Raw genomic sequence first — 26,836 nt, 5'->3', positions numbered from 1 at the left:
ACACGCCTGTAGTCCCAGCTACTTGGGAGCCTGAGGCAGAAGAATTGCTTGAACCCGGTAGGTGGAGGTTGCAGTGAGCTGAGATCATGCCACTGCACTCCAGCATAGGCAACAGAGAGAGACTCCGTCTGAAAAAAAAAAAAAAGAAAAGAAATCCAAAGTACAAACAGTTATTTGAACCTTACTATTTGAACCTTACTAAAGCACCAGAATGAATATCAATTTCCCTTTATTGCCAATCATCTTGCAAGAGCTGGAGATGACAGTAACCTTCAATGACCCACAAGACACCAACTCCCAAGGCTCCTGTCACTGCCACTAGTGACACTTGGCTCTCAATTGGTACAGCATTTGTGCAGGGGCATACATAGGGTATGCTCAACTACATAGCTTAGGAGTAAGGGAAGGGCTTCAAATGGGAGTTGCTGAAGTCCCAACAAGCCCAAAGACTGGCCTCAGGAAGCTGTACAATGAGGTGCTAGACTCTCCTTCATCTTCTGAGATGGAAACCCTACAACACTGGACACCCAGACAGAGGTGGACAGAGGCTGGGGAATACATGTATGTACCTTCTTTTTGTTTTTAATTTCAATTAGTTCCCGTGGATCTGGCAGGAGACAGGAAAATCGGGGTGGCTTCCGGGCAAACTTTTTGTCAGCTAGGAGTAGGAAGAAGAGGGGGGAAAAATCTGTAAGACCTTTTTTTACCCAGATAAGGACTTTTGGAAGGTCACCAATATACTCCCCAGTTTCAAGAAGGAGCCTCAGAAATCTTGTCCTCACCAGTCTTCTACTTCCCTGGAAGTCCTATCAACTGAGGGTCCATATGTTTGCCTCCCTGTCTCTGAGTCTGAAGGCGAGGCGGGCTACCAAGGCTTGCTTAGTTACTATCCTAGGTATCTGCTCCCTCCCTCTGCTCTTCACCAGGCCCTCCAGGTGAGGAGCTTAGGGTCATGGACACCCAGTACCCACCCCCAGAGTCAACAGCTTCCTCCAGATCACTGCATCCTGATTTCCCATGTTCTGGTGGCAGCCGCCCTCCACCTGGCAGATGCAGGCCTGGGATGTCTGAGGCCATGCCTACAGCTTTCCCATCGCTGGCAGTTCTCTCAGCTGGTAAGAGAGAAGAAGATATGTGAAGACTTACAGGGTATGAAGCCAAGCAGAGCTGCAGGATAGATCAAATCCCAAGCCCAGAAGACCTGCATGGTTCCTGCACAGGGCGCCAGCCCTGAGCAGGACAAACCCAAGCCAAAATAAGTAGTCCCTGTCCCAGCCAAGCATTAGATTCTCTAATTTAATGAAGAGATTACCCAGTCACTTTCCCTGATCTTCTGCAACCTCAAATTTCAAGGGGGAGCTAGAGAGGACTAATTAGAGTGGAGGCAGATATTGGGGATGAGGGACGGTGGGACCTGGAGCTTTCAGAGACAGAAATCCTATATTCTTTAATCTCTGTTCTCTTCTCTTGCCATAAAGAAATAATAATTCTGTAAAAAACCAAAGTGGGGAGGAGGAAAAAGGGAGAAGGCTATGAGTTCTACTAATCTGCCTGACTGGCCTGTGATTTAAACTGCCAAAGCCCAGAAACAGAATTGGGAGCATCCCAGGGGAAGTGATATGGGGACAGGAAAAACGACTCAGAGAGTAGAGAAGGGATAAGCATAGAACACTGGGTTCATCAAAGAAAGAAATGCCTCTCACTATTGCTAGCTTCTCGGGTGCCATCTACTATCTCACAGCTTGGTCTGGCTGTCTCCTTCTTCTCTTGCTGGGTGAGGCTGTTGAGGACTTTAGCCTGGCAGTGGGCCTCGGTGCTGTCAATCACTGTCAATAGGGCATCAAGAGATAGTAGGTGTGTTGTATAGAGTTGACCAGACACAGGGAAGGCATTCTGGAAAGTAAACAGATCAATTGGACTTGTAGTTAGGAGAACACTTTACACTTTGATCATTTTCTAAAATTTCCAAAACTTCTTCTAACTTGTACATTGCCCTTAGAAAACGTTTTTCTGGCCGGGCGTGGTGGCTCATGCCTGTAATCCCAGCACTTTGGGAGGCCGAGGCGGGTGGATCACGAGGTCAGGAGATCGAGACCATCCTGGCTAACATGGTGAAACCCCGTCTCTGCTAAAAATACAAAAAATTAGCCGGGCGTGGTGGTGGGCACCTGTAGTCCCAGCTACTCGGGAGGCTGAGGCAGGAGAATGGCGTGAACCCGGGAGGTGGAGCTTGCAGTGAGCCGAGATCGCGCCACTGCACTCCAGACTGGGCAACAGAGTGAGACTCCGTCTCAAAAAAAAAAAAAAGAAAAGAAAATGCCTTTCTTCTATTTCCCAGCTCTCAAGTGTTCCCCTCTCTGTATGTACCATCCTCACTACCACCAGGGAGATTTCCTTTATAATGCGTTTTTTCCTAGAGGCCAGTTATAGTGCTCAGCACCTTGGACAGCAGCTTTGTGAGGTCCTCAAAGAGGTTGGAACAGTAGTAGTCACAATCATAGTTGATGTAGAGCTCTGTGACAAAGCTGGGGATGCGCCAGAGCTGCACAGTGGCCTCCAGTGCCATCTCCTTCATCTCATAAGGCATCTTGGGGTTCTCCACAGTGATGATCTCCATAAGCTTTTTGATGTACATCTGGCAATAACCCAGTAATTGCCATTTGGGTGGGGAAAGGATTCAAGATAGGAAGAGAAAAAATTAGACAGGAAAAACATTAAACAGGATGCAGAAGCCCAGCCTAGAGGCATGTATTAAGAGACACCCAAAGGTATTCCATCCCCTAAATATATCTCTTCTTTGGCCTCCATGTTGGGGGATAAGGCCTGGCTCTCTACCACATACCTGGTCCCAGACAAGTTGCCTCTTGCCCTTTTGTGCTATGTGAACATGACCTGGTCCTATTTAGAGTTCCTTTTAGCAATTTAGTGACAATGCTGGCTTGACTTACCTGCCTGTGTTGCAGAGTAACTGCTGGGCAGAAGAGCTGTTCCTATTCATGGTAAGGTTACCTGGCAGTTCTCATATTTGGGGTCAGCCAGTCTCCTTTGGTCTCCTTTTAACTTTTCCACAAAAGAGGCCAGTTGATCGAACCGAACTCTGGAGGCTAAAAGGACTCTCCTATAGGAAGTCCCTAAATCCTACCCCTGTAGCATGATAGAGCTGGCCCCACTGAAGATGCCATATATCTCCCTATTTTTTTTCCCCCTTTTCTTTCCACATCAAGAAACTCACCTCCATTTGGAACTTGAGGTGCTCTCGCATGCTCTCAAACAGTAGGAAGCATACTCGCAGGGAAGCAGCATAAAGGTTTAGTCGCTCTATGCTGAGTAGCTGGAGATGAGAGCAGGGTAGGCCATGAGTTTTTTTTTTTTTTTTTTTTTGAGGTGGAGTTTCACTCTGTTGCCCACGCTGGAGTGCAGTGGCGCAATCTCAGCTCACTGCAACCTCTGCCTCCTGGGTTTAAGATATTCTCCTTCCTCAGCCTCCCAAGAAGCTGGGATTACAGGCGCACGTCACCATGCCCAGCTAATTTGATATTTTTAGTAGAGACTGGGTTTTACCACATTGGTCAGGCTGGTCTCAATCTCCTGACCTCGTGATCCGCCCGCCTTGGCCTCCCAAAGTGCTGGGATTACAGGCGTGAGCCACTGCACCCAGCCCGGCTGTGAGGTTTCTGAAGCTGACTATGGCTCAACCAAGAGAGGCAGAAGAGGCAAACTGAGTGAAGGTGTCACTGAGGTCCATTGCTTCCAGGGAACTCTACATCTAGCCATTCCTATATTTCTCTCTGGCTGCCAGAGTCCCTGGGGAACTACTGGAACCCTCTTACTAAAACTACTGGCCAACTGGGAGGGAGATGCTTTCCTAGGTCCTATACTCTTTGCGTAATCAGCCAGACCTCCCTGTGTTCCCCTGGCCCTTGAAAGAGACTCTGAGACCCTCTAGCAATCTTGTCTTACCTGGAATAAGTGACGGCACATCTCATCCTTGATGAGGCCCAAGAGGGTCTGGCACTGGGCTACAGGGGCTGACTCAAGGGCCACTGTCAGCAAATGCAGTCCCATGTGAATCATAACCTCTGAGTTATGGCGGTCGTGTGGATTGGTGAGGGAGATGAGGAAGCGGAAGAGCTCGCGGATGCAGGGAAGACCATAGGGGACCAAAGCTGTGCCTGGGGAAGGCCAGGAGGAGAGTGAGACTGCTATAAAACAACTAGTCTGCTGGCTTTGCCTAGCCTGCTCTGCATTACACAAGGCAATTTTAGGTAAGTGATTCTCTTTGAAGAAAAGGGCTGGGCGTGATGGCTCATGCCTGTAATCCTAGTGCTTTGGGAGGCTAAGGTGGGAGGACTGTTTGAGGCCAGGAGTTTGAGACCAGCCCAGGCAACACAGAGAGACCCCATCTCTACAAAAGATTTTTTAAAAGTAGCCAAGTGCAGTGGTGCATGCCTATAGTCTCAAATACTTGGGAGGCTGAGGTGGGAGGATTGCTTGAACCCAGGAAGTCGAGGATATAGTGAGCTGTGATTGTGCCACTGCAGCAATCCAGCCTGGGCGACAGGAAAAAAAAAAAAAAAAGGAAAAGGATTTTTTTTTTTTTTCCTGGGGACATGAGGGGACTAGTCTACTTCTGGAGGAAATCAGAATTGATGATCCTACCTTTCTGTTAAAAGTCCTAAGCTTTTTATCCTTCCTTCTTGCTTCCTATCGCCCATCAAACCTCCTCCCTGTAGTATAAGTTAGGGAAGGGCTCCCTCCATGCCAACAGTCTATGGCTTGACTCCATTTCCTGACTAGAAAATAGCCTAGAACTTGGAGCAACAGGCAGTAGTCCAATATCTTGGTTTAAGACGGTCTAGGCTCAGGCAGCTTAGTAGGTAGGATGGGGGAGGTGAATTGGCAGAGCCTACCAGAGTACCCACCTTCTTTCTGGGAGGACTGTGTAAAGCGCACGCCCCGGGGATTGACGTAATCCATGTCATGGACAGAGGCAGAGTCAGAGTGGTCGGCAGGGGACGTGCACTCCTCTAACACTTCAGGGATGGACTCCACAGATGCTGACTGGGACTTTTCCACATGGGTCCCTTCCTGCTATGACCAGTAGCAGGGAGATATGGGAAGAGGGATGAGGCAAGAGCAACTTGGAACTTACTCCCCTGAAGTAGCTGTCTTCCAAGCTGTCTCTAATGGGCTACAGATGTAGGGCCAACTCAGTGGTTTATGAATCACCGCAAGATGGCTCAGGTAGGAGTATGATGAAGGACTCAGAAAAACATCTCCTGAGGCTTCACTGACCTACAATGACTAGAACCTTAGAGACACAGAGCCTCTCACAGGCTTAGGATTTGGATCATTACCTTCCAGAAAAAGCAATGGCCAGCTCCTTCCCTTTTGTCAAGTACTACCTATATGTATAACTTGATAAATCTCATGAGCTGTCTCTCACAGTGAGTCATGCTGTGGGTTTTCAAGGCAGTACAACCAATTCTGAGAAGCAGGAAAGATCAGAGCTTCTTTTGAAGTTACCCCAAGCTTCTTTCGAGCCAAGTCCTGCATAAAGGATCCAAAGGATCAAGCCAATTCCCACAGTGGAATACTGAAGAGGGACATTAAAAATCAAAGCCATACCTGGAGGTCAGGCTGCTCGGGAACACCTAGCTCACTGCTTCCAGGCTCTGTAGCTGTGCTGTACCCTGGAGAGCCAGGTTGCTCTAGATCAGTAAGGTCTTCCTTGGAAGTGGTTTGGGAGGAGAATTCCAGGCCACTGTCTGTAGAGGGACTGACCACTGCTGAGGCAGCTTCTGAACTTGCAGAGGAGATGGGAGTGGGCACATCAATGAAGGGCATGCCGCCTGCCAAGAAAAGTATGTGACGCTTGAAGGAGAAGAAAGAGGCTGTGGGCAAAACAAACCCTCTATGGTACTAGGGTCTCTGTTTCCCAGATTACATGCTTATCTTTGCATATATTGGTCTCTAAAGTTGTCAGAGAACAACCTTAAGTCACTGCATAGTTGCTGAATGGTCACACTCTGATTTGACCTGGAGTTTCCCTTTTTGTTCTCAGCACCAAAACCAAAGCCCCTCGGTTGGTCTTCAATTTCAAAATCCCTAAGAGAGAAAGGAGCTCTTCTTTTGTCTAATCAGAGGAAGTAGTCCAGGGCACTCACCAGTGAGGTTAGATGATAAGGTGGTTCCATTGGGAGTGGGCAGCTCTGAACCTGGTGTGACTTTGGTCATATGGCGTGGGGGCCGAGGGGATCTCTTCTGTTTCTTCCATTTGGATGAATCACTCATGCCTCCGGCTCTCATTTTCAGCTGGAAATATCATACCCTATTAACAATGGTATTCAAACTAAGACTCTATCCCTATTAATCTCCCTTCATTTAGTCCTACTGATCTCTAGAAAACAAGCTATACCCCATATCTTTGCTAAAGTAAGACTCTAGACCATCAGTTCACATTCCTACTCTTCTAACTTGGCTTCTACATTTACCACTTCACAGGTTGGCATGGCAGCCTCCATGTAGAAGGTGACATTCTGTTTCTGGGCTGGTCATTGGTAGGGCCAGTCCTCACACTTATCACTCTGCTTCTCTGGGTCCTGAGTGTTACATTAAGCAGGAAATCCCGAGTCCTATGGATGATGCATGACCCTCTTGCAGAAAGTGTAAGGGCAGGGTTTCCTTTGCCCTGACACTCAGTTCTACAGGTGCATGGTCTCCCGGCTTTCCTCCTCAACTAGCTTGTAGAGCAGCCTCCTACTTGTAGTTTTATCCAACTATAAGAGCCTATTCCTTCCTGTCCTGGTTTTCTTACTGGTATGTGAGCTGAGCCTAAGCCATAAACATTTTTTTTTTTTTTTTTGAGACAGAGTCTAGCTTTTCCACCCAGGCTGGAGTGCAGTGGCACGATCTCAGCTCACTGCAACCTCTGCCTCCTGGGTTCAAGTGATTCTCCTGCCTCAGCCTCCTGAGTAAATGGGATTACAGGTGTGGACCACCACGCCTGGATAATTTTTGTATTTTTAGTAGAGACAGGGTTTCACTATGTTGGCCAGGCTAGTCTCTAACTCCTGACCTTAGGTGATCTGCCTGCCCTGGCCTCCCAAAGTGCTGGGATTACAGGTGTGAGCCACTGCACCCAGCTAACATATCTCTTACTCTCTGGAATTTCTGTATCAGATTGGTCAAAAGCTCATTCCTTGGAGTTAAGGAAGGACTGGCCTCCCAGTTTCTTTGTGGAGTTCAGGATAGAAGGTCATGTCACGCTGCTGCTGTGCTCTCTGCTGCTCCCAATTTGTTATATCAATGAGACCACCTGTCCCTCTGGCCCTCTCACTATTGGTCTTTCCAGATGCAGTTTTATGTTGTCAGATGGTAAGGCCACTGATTCCTTGACTCCTTGCTCTGTTGCACTCCCCTCTTGTTGTATTTCTGTTCTTCCTATAGCTTACTTTTAGTGGCAAGGGACAATCTCTATCACCTGTTAACTATTCCCTAGGATCTGTGTTTTTATGTATTTCCTCCATTCTAAGTTCAAAGTTACTTTGTTTAGGCCCCCCCTTTTTTTTTTTTTTTTTGAGACAGAGTCTCACTGTGCCACCCAGGCTGGAGTGCAGTGGCGTGATCTCGGCTCACTGCAAGCTCCGCCTCCTGGGTTCACGCCATTCTCCTGCCTCAGTCTCCTGAGTAGCTGGGACTACAGGCGCCCGCCACCAAGCCTGGCTAATTCTTTATGTATTTTTAGTAGAGACGGGGTTTCACCGTGCTAGCCAGGATGGTCTCGATCTCCTGACCTCGTGATCCGCCCGCCTTGGCCTCCCAAAGTACTGGGATTACAGGTGTGAGCCACTGCGCCCGGCCCAATTTGTTTTTTAAGCCCTGATGTTTTCTCAGTTGGGTTTGAACTCAGTCCCTCTACAAAGTCATTCTAAACTATTCCTAGACTGATAGACCATTCTTGGATTGGACCATTCCTGGATTGGGCAATGGCAACACTCTTCCAGAAACCATTAGAATGACTCTAAAGAGAGCAGAAGCACTTTTTCTCTCTGCCTCTTCCTAAAGGCTGAATATATCCTATTGTCCATGGCCTGTTCAATTCCTTTTGATAGTGAGGGATTGACTCCCTTCCTCAAGCTCCCCCAAGCTCTCAGAACCTGGGTAATCTTTGATTCCTTGCTTAGAAACCACACAATTCTTCCATTCCTACCCATAGCTCCTTCCAATAAAGATGAGGCTGAACAGCTGAGCCCTTCCTTCCCCCAGCTCTTAGTAACATAGCAACAGCCTCATACTGGATTTATACTTCTAGATGATCCATCTCCAAAATGCCTGCAGTCATATGCTTAGAACTGAGCTTCAGGCGTACTGACCGCTATAGCTAAGGAGGAAGCAAAAGGATTCTCTCCCCAGGAACCACTGGAGCTCAACTGGATCAAGTTCATAGTAAAAAATGTTATGGGAGAAGAGTCCGCCAAACATGCAAAAGGGCAAGAGGCCAAGAGATCAATGAGAGACCTCCTGGCTCTACTGGCAGTTATCATTGAGCTCCCAAAAGTACTAAGAACTGGATCTACTTTTATGAGGTAGCCTTTCTCTCCAGGAGGCTCCCCCATTTCAGGGACTCCAGACAGTCCTACTTCCACCGAGAAGCCAGTCAGTCATTGAGATTCCTTCCCATACGAGGATCAGTTTTTCACGTTTCCTTCTCTATCTTCTGCAAAGCTTGCTCCAACCTGATCATTTCAATTAGTGTTCTCAGCCTGCTGGCTGGAGTAGGGGCCAAGAGGCTGCCAGTTCTCACGAATGCCTCAGCCCTTAAAAGGTATAGCTATTCTCCCTCTCCTAAGGTCTGAAGGTGTGGGGTGGGCAGTAGGTATTCATGGAATTCTACGCCACCTTATCTGTATGACTCTGTATTCCAAAGGACAGTGTAAGCTTTACAAAAAAGGAGCAGGTCCCAGGTTAATAATCATGGCAACATGCTGGATAGCCACTAATGAGAGCTGCAGCTTGAGACTGTGCAAGCACACAAATGAAATGACACAATGCATTCAAAGAGAACATGGGCCAATGGACTATCTAGCTAGGTGTACATACACAGAGTTTTTTACTTTCAGTGACCTGTATGTCCACAACCACACCTTCAGCATGCACACTCTTGTGATGGACAGCCCAGACAGCCCACACCTCCTTCTCTCCCCTTTCTTCCTAAGGCAGGTATATGCAGATTAGGGTAATCTTTAGCTTGGATCCCTCCCCTAAGCTCCCCTATACCTTGACTTTTAGAGGACAGAGGGCATCTTCACAGATCCCAAAGTATTCCCAGTGTCCTGGGCTATCCTGGCACCTGGCTTCTTTCCATCAATCTAGAGTTCTAATCCTTGGAATGACCTCTTTAATGGTAACCAAGAAAAAAAAAAAAAAAGATCCCAACTAGATGGACTACCCTTTCCCTCCAAACCCAGTCCAGGTAATCCAGATAGAGCTGAGGACTGTGCTTAAGCTCTCTATGCCAGCTCTGAGACAAGGATAAGGTAGAAGGGGGAAGGGTCTTGCTTGAAGGTCCCTCACAGTTTCCCTAGAAATGGTAGATCTTAAGCCTCCCCACAAGGTAACAGCAGACCCCAGGCTTTCTAGGCTAACTATGTGATGTTCAAGTCTTCCTTCTCCTGTATCCAGGCAACCAGATGCCCCAGGAGAATTCCCAACACTGCAAAGCTACAATCACGTGCAACTCTTCCAAAGCCGTGCTGTGTTACTAGGGAGGGGTAAGTTGTGCTCTACACAATGGAAATGGGACCCAGGTGTTATATATAAAAATTAAACATTGAAAGAAATAAAAAGGGGAAGGGAAAGAGAGGGAGAGAGACCTTGAGGTTCTTAAAGAGTAGTACCCTCTCTAACTGGTTCAGGGCTTTGGTCTGCTCCCCACTACTTAGCTGCAGTTTGTTGAGGAGACATGGAGATATCTGCGAAAGACAGGCAAACGCACGATTTAACAGTGAAATAAACTCAGACACATACCAACAGGGAACAGGGCAGGAATGGGGATGGATGACAGGGGAGAGGAGAAGGTCAGGTGCATGCATCACACAGCTAAGGGTCATCTCCATAGGTAGACCCTCTTAGGGGTGCAAGCGGAATCCTCATCAGAGGCCCGTGAAGTCCAGGGCTTCAGTTCAAGATAGAAAGAAGCCATTCTTTTGACCACTAGTCTTCTCCTAGCAGTTTAAGAACCCTTTGGTTCTTAACTTGACTAATCTCTTCAATACAGACTAGCACAAGCAAGAGCCCAGTCTAATTCAGCATTGAGGTAGGATTTGGGACATAGCCTCTCTAGGCCTTCTACCTGCGGATAAGGCTAAGTCTTGAGGGGATGGCAGGACTTTCATCTTTGTCAACAGACATTTTTAGCCAAGACTGATGGGTACCATGCAGTTTCCATGAAGAACTGGCTCACCAGCTTACATGGTGGTTCAGAGATAGGCCAGAGCAGAAAAGCTGAGGAAGAGATATATCTGGAAGAGAATACATTTCTCACTAAAGGAGTGAGAGCTACTTCTAGATTCCAAGCAGACCTGTTTAGGCAAAAGCATATCTTTGCTAAGCAAGGTTACCCCAAGGCACTGAAGTTGGGAGATTAAGGTTTGGATGAGGGACAGCAGATCAGCTCTCAGATCATACCTTCTTCATGTTGGTCCCCACATAGTTCTTGGGTTCTTCTTTAAACTGAGGTAACCTATAAGATAGAAAATCCATCAACTGTCATTAGGGATAATGACAAATGTCTCCCTCCATGCCAGCCACAAACCAAAGGTGCTCTGAGCCAGAGCATGCCCTGTGTCTTAGAAAAGGCTACAAAAGAGAAGCAGACTAATTTCATCCTTTTCAGAGCTTCATCAAAGAGCCACAGGAATCGGGGGATGTGTGACATGGACAAAAGGAGGTAGTTGTGAGAGCAAGGTAAGTGCCCTTGGAGTGTGGAGGTTCTTTTTATCCTGAGACTGATTCCTTCCTGCTTATATTTACTTGGCAAATACTGCTGCCAAGAGATGGGGGGAGGACAGTCTATCAAAACCCTAGGAGAGTGGGCAAAAGAGAAGAATTAACAGGCAGGTTGAAGTTTTGAAACCAGTAAATTTGAGCCTGAGGAGCAAAAAATTCTTTGCAGCAGGATCCAAGGGCAGTCTAGTCTGTAGATAATAAGGATTATTATCTATAGATTTGAGAGCAAAAGGAAATCCCAGAGGAAGGTTTAAAGCCATTGCCTCAGCTCTTCTGTGAGTCTGTTGAAAGGAGGTGCAGGAAACAGGCCTAGTATGAAAAGGCCTCCTAGGCCCTAGGCTAAGGGCCTTACCGAAGGGTAACCAACCATCTTGGTTTGCCTGGGACTGAGGGGGGTTTGCCAGGATGCAGAACTTTTAGTGCTGAAATCAGGACAGTCCCAGGCAATTCACAATTGCTAGTCACCCTAATTTTGGCCCTCTCCCACAGAAATCAGGATCCCTTGAGTTTGGCTTCCTCTCTGGGTTCCCTTTCCCAGCTGCTACCTGCACAGAAACAGACACAAATTTGGGAAGCAGAATGAGGTCTGCTGGCCTATATTAAATAACCCTCTGCCTCCCCGTGAGGCCAAATTAGCTCCCTCCTCCTTCTCCCTTGCTCAGTAACCCTGGGCCCAGAGAACTACCCCCCACCCATAATCCCAGTGGCCTCTGATGCGGCTGTGGGGTTGGCCAGGTCCCTGACGTGGCTGTGTAGAAGCAGGCAGACTCAAGAGGCCTGGGCAGCCGGGCTGAAGCAAACAGCAGCAGGTTTACCTTGTGAAGAGCAGCTGCACCATGTCTACGAGAGTGTGCTCTGCGGATTTTCTCAATAACTCTGCACAGGCAAAAACAAATAACACAGGTGTCATTACTTGCTGTGCTATTATCAAGAGGGTTCTCAGAGCAGACTCCCCTCCAAACCTTGTTTACCAAGGATTATGCCAAACTTATTAAAACCAGCTCCAGCTCAGCCTGGCAGCCAGAACTTCACTGGCCCACTAGGTGGCACTACTGAGTCAGGGAAAAAAGGGGAGGTATAGATGTGTTCTAGGGGGTTGCAGGTTGGTGTCAATCCCAGAAACCCCAAGAGAGGGTGATTTGGTGCCTGGGCTAAGTCAATCTGGGATCCATCCCAACTCCTGCCCTGGCATAACGGGCTGAGGTCTCTATTCTAGCTTCACAATAGCCAAGTACAGACATTTCTTCTAGACCCCTATGATCGCATGAGATAGATGATGGAGAAGTCCTGAATTTTCCATCTCTCTGGGAAGACAGCCTCCTGTATTCATACTCAGACACTGGCCCCAGGAATGGTGAAGGGGCTAATATCCAAGCACCTACCACTGAGCCTCATTTCAAAGCAGATCCGGAAGCAAGACTGCATAATCTCACACACAGATTCATTGGTTAGGTGGGCACCCACTGGGGTTAGCAGCAGAGTCCGTAGAACCTATCAGGAAGAAAAAGGAATTACTGTGATAAACAAGGTACTGAGAGGTACTCGAGGGTAAGAGAGAGGGGTTAGCAAGAATGCTGACCTCACCTCAGCTTGGTAGAGAGGTCTCCAAGAAGCTTGTCCTTGGAATTGTTTCTTCACTTTTTATGACCCTGACATATTTCAGAACTCATTCTAGCCCTAGCCCTAGCCCATGAGCCCAAGAGATGGACGGCACAAATACAGTCTGCCAGAGGTACAAGTGTATTTAAGGCTTCTGGTATTTGACATCACTTCATATAAAGCTTTTACTGATTTTCCTTAGAAAAAGCTTTTACTTTGGGTACCCCAGCTGCTTGTCTGGAAACAAAGTAGCTCCCCTAAGCCCCAGTGGAGTCAAAACACAGCTTCATGCTGTGGGCAGAGTAAGTAGAGTCTGCGGCACCAGCCCCTGGCCATTAGCCTAATTGCTATTTCCCTCTCGCTTACCTGAAGGATTTTCATCAGGACAACTTCATCACTGGCAGGATCTGTGCCCACAAAACGAGCATGGGTGACAGCATCTGCCATGTTCTCCATGCCCTCTGCTGTGCCCTCATGGGTGGGATCTGCTCCAGCGAAAAAGGAAAGATTAAGTGATGTGGAGAGGAGAGAGATAAAAGGTAAGGCAGCCTGTCTAGCTTTGAGAGACAGTTTTTCCTCTTCAGTTCCCTAACCCATGGCTCCTTGAGCTACCTGAGAATTTTTGCCCACAACTGATTTTTTTTTTTTTTTTTTTTTGAGACAGAGTCTCACTTTGTGGCCCAGGCTGGAGTGCAATGACGTGATCTCAGCTTACTGCAACCTCCGCCTCTTGGGTTCAAGAGATTTTCCTGCCTTAGCCTCCCGAGTAGCTGGCATTACAGGCGCCCACCACCATGCCCAGCTAATTTTTTTTGTACTTTTAGTAGAGATGGGGTTTTGCCATGTTGGCTAGGCTGGTCTTGAACTCCTGACCTCAGGTGATCCACCTGCCTCGGCCTCCCAAAGTGCTGGGATTACAGATGTGAGCCACTGCACCCGGCCCCATAACTGGTTTTAACGAGCTCCTCAACACAAAATCCACTGGGTAAAACTGTGGTTCTCAATTGCTGGACCCATACCACAAAGTTTTGATTTTGTATGCCCAGAGTGGGGCCTGAGAATTTGTTTCTAACAAGACCCCAGTTGAAGTTAAACACCACCGAGCAGGGGACCATACTCTGGGAATCACTAGTATAAATCTACTAATTTCATAGACGAGGGGCCTGGAAACAAGAGTTTTTGACTCAGAACAAGAACCAGGTAGGGCCAAAGCTTGTGGCCTTTTCTCCTTTCATCTTTCAACACAGCTTCTCTCTCTGGTTGCTTTTGGAGTTTTGTGTTCAGGCGCAACTGAATTAGGGGAGCAGGAGGAGGAAACGAACACTCACTGCCACCAATACTCATATCTGAGTGCCACATCACAGCAGATTGAAGACTTTTTTTTTTTTTTTTTTGGAGATGGAGTTTCGCTCTTGTTGGCAGGCTGGAGTGCTATGGTGAGATCTTGGCTCACTGCAACCTCCGTCTCCTAGGTTCAAGCTATTCTCCTGCCTGAGGCTTCCTGAGTAGCTGGGATTACAGGCATGTGCCGCCATGCCTGGCTAATTTTGTATTTTTAGTAGAGACAGGGTTTCTCCATGTTGGTCAGGCTGGTCTCGAACTCCCGACCTCAGGTATCTGCCAGCCTCGGCCTCCCAAAGTGCTGGGATTACAGGTGTGAGCTACCATGCCTGGCCCAAAGACTTCTTCTTTAGTTTCATTCTTATTTAAAATAATATGACGACGAGCAAGAATCCTGTTTCCAGCTTAACAGGCATTAGGAGAGAAAAAAGATAAACTAAACAGGACTGGAGGCTGACTAGCTGGGGGTTAGGCAGGAGGGAGAATTTCAGCTGTACAGAATAAGAGGGGAGAAGCTAGAGGTCAGACAACCGGCACCACGCTGGAAATGAACACAAATGCTATTAAGCAGGGAACTCAGCTCCCATTCATGTATTAAATAGCCACGAGAAATAGCCAAATAAGTTGTCACCATCAAGGGTCTTGCCTAGCTCCTGCCCTAGGTCTGCTCTGAAGGATCCTTTCCAGAGCTGTTTAGTTCTAAAGGGGGAGCCTAAGTAGGGGGAAAGGGCAGGCATATGAAAAAGCTTTGTGAGTGACAGAGAAAGTTGCTCCAGAGGTGGCATGGTGTAATGCAGGAACACCCCCTAATTTTAGTCACAGGAATTATAAGATTGTTGTTATTTTTTTCTCTCTCTCTCTTTTGAATTGAGACAGAGTCTCACTCTGTCATCCAGGCTGGATGGAGTCCAGTGGCATGATCTCGGATCACTGCAACCTCTGCCTCCTGGGTTCAAGCAATTCTCCTGCCTCAGCCTCCTGAGTAGCTGGGATTACAGGTGCCTGCCACCACACCCAGCAATTTTTGTATTTTTAGTAGAGATGGGGTTTCACCATGTTGGCCAGGCTGGTCACAAACTCCTGACCTCAGGTGATTCACCCACCTTGGCCTCCCAAAGTACTGGGATTACAGGCTTGGGCCACTGTGCCCAGCCCATTTTCTCTTTCTTGGTACCTGAAATCAGAGAGTTCCTGAGCCTAAAGCTCAGGGGATGGCTGAGAACCTAAACTTTTTTTTTTTTCTTTTTTTGTTTTTAAATAGACAGGGTCTTGCTCTATCGCCCAGGCTGGGGTGCAGTGGTGCAATCATGGCTCACTGCTGCCTCGACCTCTGGGGCTCAAGTGATCCTCCTACCTCAGCCTCCTTAGTAGCTAGGACTACAGATGTGTGCTAACATGCCAGGAGAATTTTTGTATTTTTTATAGACATGGGGTTTCCCCATATTGTCCAGGCTGGTCTTGAACTCCTGGGCTCAAGTGATCTGCCTGCCTGGACCCCCAAAGTGCTGGGATTACAGGTGTGAGCCACTGTGCCTGGCCCCCAAACATTTCTCTTGCAATGATAAGCCAGAAGTCTTTTACTAATTGTGAATGTTTCCTCTTTTTCTTCTGTCCTCATTAGCCTCCGACACCACATCAAGACTTTCTTTGTCCTATTTACAGTGTCCTTCTACTCAGCACTGGGAGTAGTTACTTTAGAGGTCATGCAGAAGGAAGCCAGTTTCATGACATATAGTAAAATGGGGTGACCCAGCTCCTCCTATCACACCACCTCTCCACGTTTCTCCCGATCAGCACAAAAAAATCCCATGCTCTCAGGGCCTCTATCTCATAGCCCTGCCTGACAGTCCCTACCCAGGCCACCAGGGCCCACATAGGAAACCCAGGTCCTTCTCAGTGTTGTGTAGCATTTCAGAGATAAGTGAATAGTAGCCTTGTTCCTATCTCACAAGGCTCCTGGGGATCCATTTCTTCCTCTCTTTCAGTAATCTCTCTTGTTAAGGTGTCTTTTAAATTATTACTTTGAATCAGACACTCCTTCCATCCCCCAACCAGAATAGATTCAGAGAGACTCCATTAACGGGGTTTAAGCTCTACTGATCTCTTTGTAGTTCTTGTCCCCTGAGGTTGAATGAAGTAGCAAAGTTAATTTTCTAAACAGGCAGTTATGGGCTGGGCACGGTGGCTCATGCCTGTAATCCCAGCATTTTGGGAGGCTGAGGTGGGCAGATTGCCCGAGCTCAGGAGTTCGAGACCAGCCTGGCCAATACAGCGAGACCCCATCTCTACTAAAAATACAAAAATTAGCTGGGCATGGTGGTGCATGCCTGTGGTCCCAGCTACTTGGGAGGCTGAGGCATGAGAATTGCTTGAACTCAGGAAATGGAGGTTGCAGTGAGCCAAGATCACACCAGTGCACTCCAACCTGGGCAACAGAGCGAACTGTCTCAATAAAAACCAATAAAAAATAAAAATAAAAAGGCAGACTAGAGTGACAGGTCTTTGACAAGAACCATAGGCAAGGCTTGCTAGCAACCCATGAAATCCATGGCACAAAAATTCTGGTCTGGCAGCTGTATGGGGCCAAACAAAAGGCTAGTCCTTGGAGGATCTAAAATAATCCCTGAAACCTTGGATCATAGGAGCAAGAGACAGGAGTTTTCTTCTAGAAGAGCAGCCTAAACCCTTCTTTAAAATGTCCTCCTCTTCTGGCTACTCTGGAACCAACTTCAGGGAAATCTGCCAATCCCATCTCCTTTGCTTTCTTGGCTTTCATACACTCCTTCCTGCTCCTTTTCTCATGCCCACTGCAATCACCACCTCCAGCATTCTCCTTTCCCACCACAGGAAACTCCAATGACCAGCTGGCCTGAGGTCTCCAATGACCAGCCTGTCTGCCAAGTCCAGGAAGGGGAAAGAGTAACACCAACAAGACAGCAGAGGGAAAAGTCACAGCAGCGGCAGCCACTGGAGGCTGTGAAGAAAGATGACCTGCAGGTGGTGCTCAGGGCAAGGCTGGAAGTGGCTGGGCCTGATTTTGTTTAGGAAAAGTATGAAGCTGGGACTAGGGTGTCGGAGAGGCTGATGCACCTGTTCAGAAGCTAGTTGGTACCCAGGATTCCTGCTCAGGATCCTGAATGCATCAGCTAAGCAAATCCAACATTTCTAGAAAAACGGGTTTTCTTGCTCTGAACTGAAGACTATTTTCTTTTCTGGCTAGCTAAAGCCTGAGCCTTATCTTTTCTTGTCTCCCTGCTTAAGAAACAAAGACAGCTGCCTGTTTTCTATATTCTTCATCCTTGTACATGGGCTGCCAATCAGGGAAAATGAATTCCCAAATTGAGTGTCAAGACCAACTAAAAAAGAAATCCAAAGAAAGACACCATGAAGAAATTTAGAGATAAACTACAGATTAAGGGAAATATTTGGCCTAGATTAGGAGCAAATAATTGTAATGCTATGAAAGGCAATGGGTTAATATTCCTACCATACAAAGAACTCCTACAAACTGACATGAAAAACAAACCCAACTCAATTAAAAAAAGAAGTGAAGGACAGGAAATTCAAATGTTCAGCCTCCAGGAAATAAAAGCAACAAAAGGCTGAGTGCAATGGCTCACATCCGTAATCCTAGCACTTTGGGAGGCCAAGGTGGTGGATTTCTTGAGCTCAGGAGTTCAAGACCAGCCTGGGCAACATGGAGAAACTCCACTTCTACTAAAAGTACAAAAACTAGCTGGGTGTGGTGGCGTGTGCCTATAGTCCCAGCTACTTGGGAGGCGGAGGTAGGAGGATCACCTGAGCCCGAAGGTCAAGGCTGCAGTGAGCCGTGATTGTGCCACTGCACTCCAGTCTGGGTGACAGAGCAAGACCCTGTCTCAAAAAATAAAAACAAAATATCATTTTTTACTTACCAAGTTGGCACAAATAAAACTGGTAATATTCAGTGCTGATGACAGGGTAGGGAAGTAGAAATTCTCAATCACTGCTGGTGGAAGTATAAATGATGTAACCTTTTGGGGAAGCAACCTGGTAATAGCTATAAAAATGCAATATGCACGTGGTCTTTAATCCAGAAATCCCAAGTTCAGAAATCTTTCATACAAGAGTAAAATTAGCAATAAGGGGCCGGGCATGGTGGCTCATGCCTATAATCCCAGCACTTTGGGAGGCCGAGGTGGGTGGATCACAAGGTCAGGAGTTCGAGACCAGCCTGGCCAATATGGTGAAACCCTGTCTCTACTAAAAATACAAAAATTAGCCGGGCGTGGTGGCACAAAATGGTAAAACCCCATCTCTACTAAAAATAAAAATTAAAAAAATTATTAATAAGGACATGTGATCAAGGATGCTTATATTAGCATTATTTATGACTTCAATAGGAAACAATCTTAAATATTAAGAATGAGCACATGAATTGTGTTATATCTATATTACACTATGGAAATTATAGAGCTACTAAAAAAAATCATACAAGGGGCTGAGGGGAGAGAGAAATGGGGAGTTATTGGTTAATGTTAACTCCCCATTATGTTAAGTTTCTATTTGGGGTAATAAAAATGTTTGGGAAATAGATGGTGGTGACGGCTGCACAACATTGTGAATGTAATTAATGCCAATGAATTGTAAACTGAAACTGATGGAAATGGCAAGTTTTATATATATTTTCTACAATATAAAAGAATAAATCAGATGAATAGTTATATCATGTACATTTAAGTTAATACTATTTGCTTTTTTTTTTTTTTTTTTTTTTGAGACGGAGTCTTGCTCTGTCACCCAGGCTGGAGTGCAATGGTGTGATCTCGGCTCACTGTAACTTCCACCTCCCGGGTTCAAGTGATTCTCCTGCCTCAGCCTCCTGAGTAGCTGGGATTACAGGCACGTACCACCATGCCTGGCTAATTTTTGTATTTTTAGTAGAGATGGGGTTTCACCATGTTAGGCTGGTCTCAAACTCCTGACCTCATGATCCGTCCGCCTCGGCCTCAAAAAGTGCTGGGATTACAGGCATGAGCCACTGTGCCTGGTCAAGTTAATACCATTAAATGAAAAAAGAAAATATGTAGCACATAATCCTATTTTTATTTCATTTTATTCTATTCTTTTTTTTTTTTTTTTTTTGAGACAGAGTCTCGCTCTGTTGCTCAGGTTAGAGTACAGTGGCACGATCTCTGCTCACTGCAAACTCCGCCTCCCGGGTTCAAGTGATTCACCTGCCTCAGCCTCCCCAGTAGCTGGGGTTACAGAAGCCCGCCACCATGCCTGGCTAATATTTGTATTTTTAGTAGATACGGGATTTCACCATGTTGGCCAGGCTGGTCTCAAACTCCTGACCTCGTGATCCACCCGCCTTGGCCACCCAAAGTGCTAGGCTTACAGGCGTGAGCCACCGCACCCGGCCTTATTTCATTTTAAAAAGGAATGGTACTTCATTTATAAAGACATAGAAAAACATAAAGATTCAAACTAGGCTGTTCACACTATTTGCCTAAAGAAGGAGGAGGAACATTGAGAAAGTACAGGAAGGACAATTAACTTTTCTTTTGAACATCTCTATTGTCTGTCTTCTTATAATGTGCATGCATTATGTCTGAAAAAATAACTTTAAAAATAAACCTAACCAGGCCAGGCACAGTGGCTCACACCTGTAATCCCAGCACTTTGGGAGGCCAAGGCGGGCGGATCATGAGGTCAGGAGATCGAAACCATCCTGGCTAACATGGTGAAACCCCGTCTTTACTAAAAATACAAAAAATTAGCTGGGCGTGGTGGTGGGCGCCTGTAGTCCCAGCTCCTCGGGAGGCTGAGGCAGGAGACTGGCATGAACCCGGGAGGTGGAGCTTGCAGTGAGCCGAGATCACACCACTGCACTCCAGCCTGGGCGACAGAGCGAGACTCCATCTCTAACTAAACAAACAAACAAACAAACAAACAAACCTAACCAAACTTCCAAGAGTAAGGTACCATACCCTTAACTCTTTCCAAAGCATAGAGAAGCCAGAGTGCCAAGGAAAACTTCTTCTCTTGCCCTTCCCACCCTGTACAACGTGAGTCAGCTAGCATGATGAATAACCAACAACAATCCTATTTCTCTTCTACAAGAAAAGAGGTGACTGGAAAAAATTTCCCACTATCACCAGCTCATTGCCTAAGGCCTGGGCACCCCAGGAAAGGTGGGAAATGAAGTGCTGTGGTCATGCAACAAAGCCTGAGCTCTTACCTATGAGTGCATAGGACAGGAACTTGTTGACAGAGGTGAGTGCCAGTCCAGTGATAGGGCCAGTGGTATCTTCAGAGCGAATCACTTCCAGAAAAGGTCGAAGGAATACATTGGGCTCAATTTCTGAGAGTTCTGCAAGAAAATACACAGAAATGAAGAGGTATCATCTAAGAGAAAACTAAACCCTGGAAAAAGTTTCTTGTTTGTGTCATGAGGCTAGAGGTCTTTGTTGTTGGGTCAATCTTCTTCCCTCTGGATTACCTTGAATCAAATCCCAGACACTGTATCATTTTATCTGTAAAATTTTCAGCATGTAGATCTAAAAGATTAGGAATCTTAAAAAAAGAACAAAAACACAATATTATCTTTTTTTTTTTTTTTTGTCAGACAGAGTCCTGCTTTGGAGTGCAGTGGCATGATCTCAGCTCACTGCAAACCTCCACCTCCAGGGCTCAAGCCCCTCAGCCTCCTCAGTAGCTGGGACTACAGGCATCTGTCACCATGCCCGGCTAATTTTGTATTTTTAGTAGAGATGGGGTTACGCCATGTTGCCCAGGTTAGTCTCGAACTCCTGAGCTCAAGCAATTGTCCCTGGCTTGCCCTCCCAAAGAGCTAGGATTACAGGCGCGAGCCACCGTGCCTGGCCCACAATATTATGCTTAAAGAGTTAACAAACAGTTAAAATGGTAAATTTTGCATTATATGTATTTTATCACAATTTTTAAAAATTAACAATAATTTTTCAACATCATCAAATATTGTGAGTCAATTTTCCATGCCCATTTCACCACCCTCCCCTGTGATATAAATAGGTAACGTCATCTTGGGTAGAGCCAATGCGACCCTTAGGTCCCAAGGTGGGCTCCTGTCTTTATGTCCTTTGCTGTTACGGTCAGGGTCACTTCTCTTAGAGAAAGAGTGCAGCATATTCCAGGAGGGTGAGAGAAAACTCTGAGGTTTATAATCCCTTGCTGAGAAAAAAGTTTAACAAGAACAAAAGGCTGAGCAGTCTCTTAGTCATGGAGGCAGTCTGTAATCTTGGAAGTTCGTAACCACTGTCCGGCCTGTTTCCTGCCTAGAGTTAGCAGAGAACTAACTGCTCTGAGATGAAGGGGCAATTGATAATCTTTATTTTACAGATGAGAAAAGGCTCAGATAAGATACATGATTAGTCCCAAATCACACAACTAATATGCAGAGCTGGGATTTGAACCCAGCCTATGTGGTTCTAAAACTTGTAAAACCCCTTCATCTATTCTACCTAAATAGATGAAATTTTACTCCTGAATTTAGAAGATTCCATTCTAGGTCAAAGAATACTACACTGTACTTACTCCCTACCTTACTCTGCCCAGAATTTAAATTGGTTTTTCTAGATTGTGCTGTGCTTTCATCTTTCAGAGACCAGCTCCCTAAAAGGCTTCCTAAAGAGACCAAAAGTGTTTAGGGATGTGATCTAGGCTGCCCCACCTTTAGAGACAAAAGGAAGCAGGGTTTCCTAAGCACCTTCATTTTCATGCAAATATAGGGAGCTGCCTACTCGGTTCCTACCACCCCCACTCCTCCCTGGGTAAACATTCCCTGGGCCGGCTGCTCCTCAGATTAATGCTTTAATTAATTGGCAGATTGGGTAGCATTTTCCAAGCTTGTCTGTACAGTGATCACATCAGCTGTAAAAAAAACCTGCTTCTCTTCCCCTACTACCCCCACCTAGAGATGTAAAATTTACAGAAAAAACCTAGAGAAGAACGTGTGTGTGTGTGTGTGTGTGTGTGTGAAAAACTGAAATACATAACGTACTTTAAAAAAGCACATAAAAGGGCCGGGCACGGTGGCTCATGCCTGTAATCCCAGCACTTTGGGAGGCCGAGGCGGGCGCATCACGAGGTCAGGAGATCGAGACCATCCTGGCTAACATGGTGAAACCCGGTCTCTACTAAAAATACAAAAAAATTTGCTGGGTGTGGTGGTGGGCACCTGTAGTCCCAGCTACTCGGGAGGCTGAGGCAGGAGAATGGTGTGAACCCAGGAGGCAGAGCTTTCAGTGAGCTGAGGTCACGCCACTGCACTCCAGCCTGGGTGACAGAACAAGACTCCGACTCAAAAAAAAAAAAAGCACATAAAAAATGTAAAGTCATCTAGTCTTGCTGCTTTAGGAACATGAATTATGTACAATTTGGTTTGTTATCTTAAAAGTGGTCAAGAGGTATATTTGACATATAAAAGTCTAGAGGAAAAAAATCTTTGAGAATCGGGACAGGTACAGATTTTCTGTGATTTCATTTAGTTGCTACAACTATATACTTGCTTCACGTCTTCCTTCACGGTAAAAGAGTAGGGCAGTTTTATATATGGGGTCCACACTTCTAGGGTGATGTGCATTTAGCCTCTTTTTGCTAATTTGGTAAAATTAATTCTTTTCTTTAAATGAATGATTTATACAGCATGTAATTTTACAGCCAATTTTCAGATTGGCTTCCTTCATTCAACATGATGACTGAAATTTTTCCAAGCTATTGCATATATCAATAGCTTGTTTCTTTTTACTGCTGAGTAGTATTCATTGCCTGTATGTATCACAGTTTCTTTATCCATTCACTGGTTGAAGGACATGTGGGATCTCCAGTTTGGGGCAATTATGAATGGAGCTGCTATAAACATTTGTGTATCAGTGTTTGTGTGAACACAGGTTTCCACTTCTTTAGGGTAAGTACCCAGGGGTAGGATTCCTGGGTCAAAAGGTAAAGGTGTGGTTAGCTTTACTGTCAAACTCTTTTCCAATGTCATTTTATCACTTTGTATTCCCACTAGCAATAAGAATTCTAGTTTCTCCACATCCTCTTCAGTACTTTGTATTTCAGTGTTTTTACTTAAGCGATTCATGTATGTATGTAATAGTAGCTCCGCGTGGTTTAAATTTGCATTTCTCTAATGACTAATTATGTTGAACATCTTTTCATGTGCTTATTTGCCATCTGTATATCCTTTTGGGTGACATGTCTGCTCAAGTCTTTTATCCATTATTAAACTAAATTGTTTTCTTACTATTGAGTTTGGAGACTTCTTTATTCTGAATTCAAGTCCTTCAGTAGTGACACAGTTATTTGTAAGTATTTTCTCCCAGTCTTAAGCTTATTTTTTCATTCCCTTAACATCTTTCATAGAACAGACACTTTTACTCTTGATGAAGTCCAACTTATTAATATTTTATGGATTGTGTTTTGGTTTAATGTCTAAATTGACTCTGCCTAATTCCAAGTCACAAAGATTTCCACCCTCCCATTTTCTCCTAAAATGTTTACAGATTTATGTTTTTCACCTATGATCTATTTTCAGTTAATTTTTGCATAAGGTGTGAGGTTTAGATTGAGGCTCATTTTTCCTTTGCCTAAGAATTTCCTACTGTTTCCAACATATCTCATTAAGTTGTCTTTGCACCTTTGTCAAAAATAAATTGACCAGGTTGGGCACTGGTCCCGGCACTTTGGAAGACTGAGGTGGGTGGATCCCTTGAGTCTAGGAGTTCGAGACCAGCCTGGGCAACATAGTGAGATCATCTCTACAGAAAATAATTAAAAAAACGGCCAGGCGTGGTGGCTCACGCCTGTAATCCCAGCACTTTGGGAGGCCGAGGCAGGCGGATCACAAGGTCAGGAGATCGAGACCATCCTGGCTAACACGGTGAAACGCCGTCTCTACTAAAAACACAAAAAATTAGCCAGGCGTGGTGGCGGGAGCCTGTAGTCCCAGCTACTCAGGAAGGCTGAGGCAGGAGAATGGCGTGAACCTGGGAGGCAGAGCTTGCAGTGAGCGGAGATCGTGCCACTGCACTCCAGCCTGGGCAACACAGCGAGACTCTGTCTCAAAAAAAAAAAAAAAAAGGCATGGACCAGGAGCAGTGGCTCATGCCTCATGCCTATAATCCCAGCACTTTGGGAGGCTGAGGTGGGTGGATCACCTGAGGTCAGGAGTTCAAGACCAGCCTGGCAAACATGGTGAAACCCCATCTCTACCAAAAAATACAAAAATCAGTGGGGCATGGTGGCGCGCACCTGTAGTCCCAGCTACTGGGGAGGCTGAGGTGAAAGAATATCTTGAACCCAGGAGGTAGAGGCTGCAGTGAGCTGAGATCGTGCCACTGCACTCCAGCCTGGGTGACAGAGTGAGATCCTGTCTCAAAAAAAAAAAAAAAATTAACCAGGTATGATGGCATGTGCCTGTAGTCCCAGCGACTCAGGAGGCTGAGGTGAGAGGATTGCTTGAGCCTGGGAGGCTGAGGCTGCAGTGAACTGTGATCATACCACTGCACTCCAGCCTGGGGTGACAGAGTAAGACCCTGTTCCAAAAAAAAAAATTAAATTGGCCATATTTTTGTGAGTCTCTTCTGGGTTCTGTTCTGTTTCATTGATCTATGTGTCTAAGTCTGACAACATGACACTGTGTTAATTATTATAAATATATACTAAGTCTTTTTTTTTTTGAGATGGAGTCTTGCTCTGTTACCCAGGCTAGAGTGCAGTGGCTCGATCTTGGCTCACTGCAACCTTGCCTCCTGGGTTCAAGCGATTCTCCTGCCTCAGCCTCCTGAGTAGCTGGGACTACAGGAACGTGCCACCATGCCCAGTTAATTTTTTTGTACTTTTAGTAGAGACGGGGTTTCACCATGTTGGCCAGGATGGTCTCGATCTCTTGACCCTGTGATCTGTCCGCCTCAGCCTCCCAAAGTGCTGGCATTACAGGCATAAGCCACTGTGCCCGGCCGATATATACTTTTTTTTTTTTTGAGACAGAGTCTCGCTCTGTCACCCAGGCTGGAGTGCAGTGGCATGATCTCGGCTCACTGCAACCTCTACCTCCCGGGTTCAAGTGATTCTCATGCCTCAGCCTCCTGAGTAGTTGGGATTACAGGCACACACCACCTCGTCTGGCTAATTTTTGTATTTTTAGTATAGACGAGATTTTGCCATGTTGGCCAGGCTGGTCTTGAACTCCTGACCTCAGGTGATCCACCCGTCTTGGCCTTCTAAAGTGCTGGGATTATAGGCGTGAGCCACCATGCCCGGCTTATACTAAGTCTTAATAACAGTGGTGTGATTCCTCCAACTTCATTTTTTTTTTCCAATATCATTCAGTGTTCCAATTCCTTTGTCTTTCCATTTCAATTTAAGACAAACTTGCCTTGTTGGAAGTTTGAAAGGAATTGCATTGAGTCTATAGATCAATTTGGGGAGACATGATATCTTTGCTATGTTGTGCCTACCAATTCATGAACTTGGTATGTCTCTCCATTATTCAGATCTTCTTGGTTTCTCTCATCACTGTACTGATGAGCGCCACCACGCCCAGCTAATTTTGTATTTTTAGTAGAGACGGGGTTTCTCCATGTTTGTCAGGCTGGTCTCAAACTCCCAACCTCAGGTAATCCGCCTGCCTTGGCCTCCCAAAGTGCTGGGATTACAGGTGTAAGCCACCGCACCCAGCCGAGGCTCTGTGTGTAACCCTCACACAGCATACAATTCAGTCAATGGACTAGTCTCACTCCTATCAATAGCCAGATATATGATACCCAAGACCTTCATCTGTCAAATTAGATAGTTGAAATCGGCTGGGCGCAGTGGCTCACACCTCTAATCCCAGCACTTTGGGAGGCCGAGGTGAGTGGATCACTTGAGGTCAGGAGTTTCAGATCAGCCTGGCCAACATAGTGAAACCATGTCTCTAATAAAAATACAAAAAAAATTAGCCTGGTGTGGTGGCACGTGCCTGTAATCTCAGCTACTTTGGAGGCTGAGGCATGAGAATTGCTTCAACCTGGGAGGCAGAGGCTACAATGAGCCGAGACTGCACCACTGCACTCCAGCCTGGGTGACAGAAGGAGACTCTGTCTCAAAAAAAAAAAAAAAAAAAAAAAGAAGAAGAAGATTGTTGGAATCTATGACTGCTAAGATATGTTCATTCCAGTACTTTCATTTGGTAAGTCAGTGCTTTATAGAAACCTACTGATGAAAAACTAGAAGGGTTAAACTTTTTAATGAGCCCACCAGGAACCTTCATTATCATGTCACTTCCCTACCTCTTCCAAAAAAGAGAATCATGATATATAAAGTTAACTTTCCTTAAAGAGTTTTGTCTAGGGAGAACAAGAGTTTTGCTCTCTAGGTTCAAGTGTTGATTGCCAGGAGCATAAGAGAAGCTCTAACAGGAGCAACTCTGCAACAAGTGGGGTTGGGGGCAAGTTGAACTCCTAGTGGGGCATCACTAGTAAGGATATTTCTTTCTTTCTTTCTTTCTTTCTTTTTGAGACAGAGTCTTGCTCTGTCACCCAGGCTGGAGTGCAGTGGTGTGATCTCGGTTCACTGCAACCTCTGCCTCAGGAGGGTTCAAGCGATTCTCCTGCCTCAGCCTCCCAGGTAGCTGGGATTACAGGCATGTACCACCAGGCCCAGCTAATTTTTATATTTTTAGTAGAGATGGGGTTTCTTCATGTTGGCCAGGCTGGTCTCAAACTGCACTCCTGACCTCAGGTGGTCCACCTGTCTCAGCCTCCCAAAGTGCTGTGATTACAGGCGCGAGTCTCCACGTCCAGCCTTTAGTAAGGATATTTCTAATTTAAGGGGTAACTTTTTGTAAACATGTAATTTAAAAACAAACAAATTTGAATTT

The 26,836-nt window shown here is 46.0% G+C and overlaps 1 protein-coding gene across 5 annotated transcripts in view; it reads right to left on the bottom strand.

Moving 5' to 3' along the window:
- The window catches only part of GBF1 (golgi brefeldin A resistant guanine nucleotide exchange factor 1), a 137,518-nt gene that overhangs the window by 18,484 nt on the left and 92,198 nt on the right, over positions 1-26,836 (bottom strand). For 2 of the 5 annotated variants that reach the window (XM_008950838.4, XM_003825513.6), the window contains exons 4-17: positions 20,174-20,305; positions 12,976-13,094; positions 12,393-12,501; positions 11,826-11,886; positions 10,690-10,744; positions 6,168-6,315; positions 5,629-5,852; positions 4,923-5,091; positions 3,961-4,172; positions 3,233-3,331; positions 2,441-2,635; positions 1,704-1,893; positions 972-1,112; positions 570-658 (exon numbers count right to left, since the gene is read on the bottom strand). In XM_008950838.4, the coding sequence (XP_008949086.2) occupies positions 570-658; positions 972-1,112; positions 1,704-1,893; positions 2,441-2,635; positions 3,233-3,331; positions 3,961-4,172; positions 4,923-5,091; positions 5,629-5,852; positions 6,168-6,315; positions 10,690-10,744; positions 11,826-11,886; positions 12,393-12,501; positions 12,976-13,094; positions 20,174-20,305 (1,943 nt within the window). Of the gene's footprint in view, positions 1-569; positions 659-971; positions 1,113-1,703; positions 1,894-2,440; positions 2,636-3,232; positions 3,332-3,960; positions 4,173-4,922; positions 5,092-5,628; positions 5,853-6,167; positions 6,316-9,875; positions 9,975-10,689; positions 10,745-11,825; positions 11,887-12,392; positions 12,502-12,975; positions 13,095-20,173; positions 20,306-26,836 lie in introns of all 5 variants that reach the window. The other 3 variants (XM_008950839.5, XM_008950840.5, XM_055093319.2) reach the window with 2 other exon arrangements.

Source organism: Pan paniscus, chromosome 8, assembly GCF_029289425.2.
Source record: "Pan paniscus chromosome 8, NHGRI_mPanPan1-v2.0_pri, whole genome shotgun sequence".
NCBI classification, from domain to species: domain Eukaryota; kingdom Metazoa; phylum Chordata; class Mammalia; order Primates; family Hominidae; genus Pan; species Pan paniscus.
Note: the sequence above shows the minus strand (reverse complement) of the source record. Positions and strands in the feature narration are given on the sequence as shown.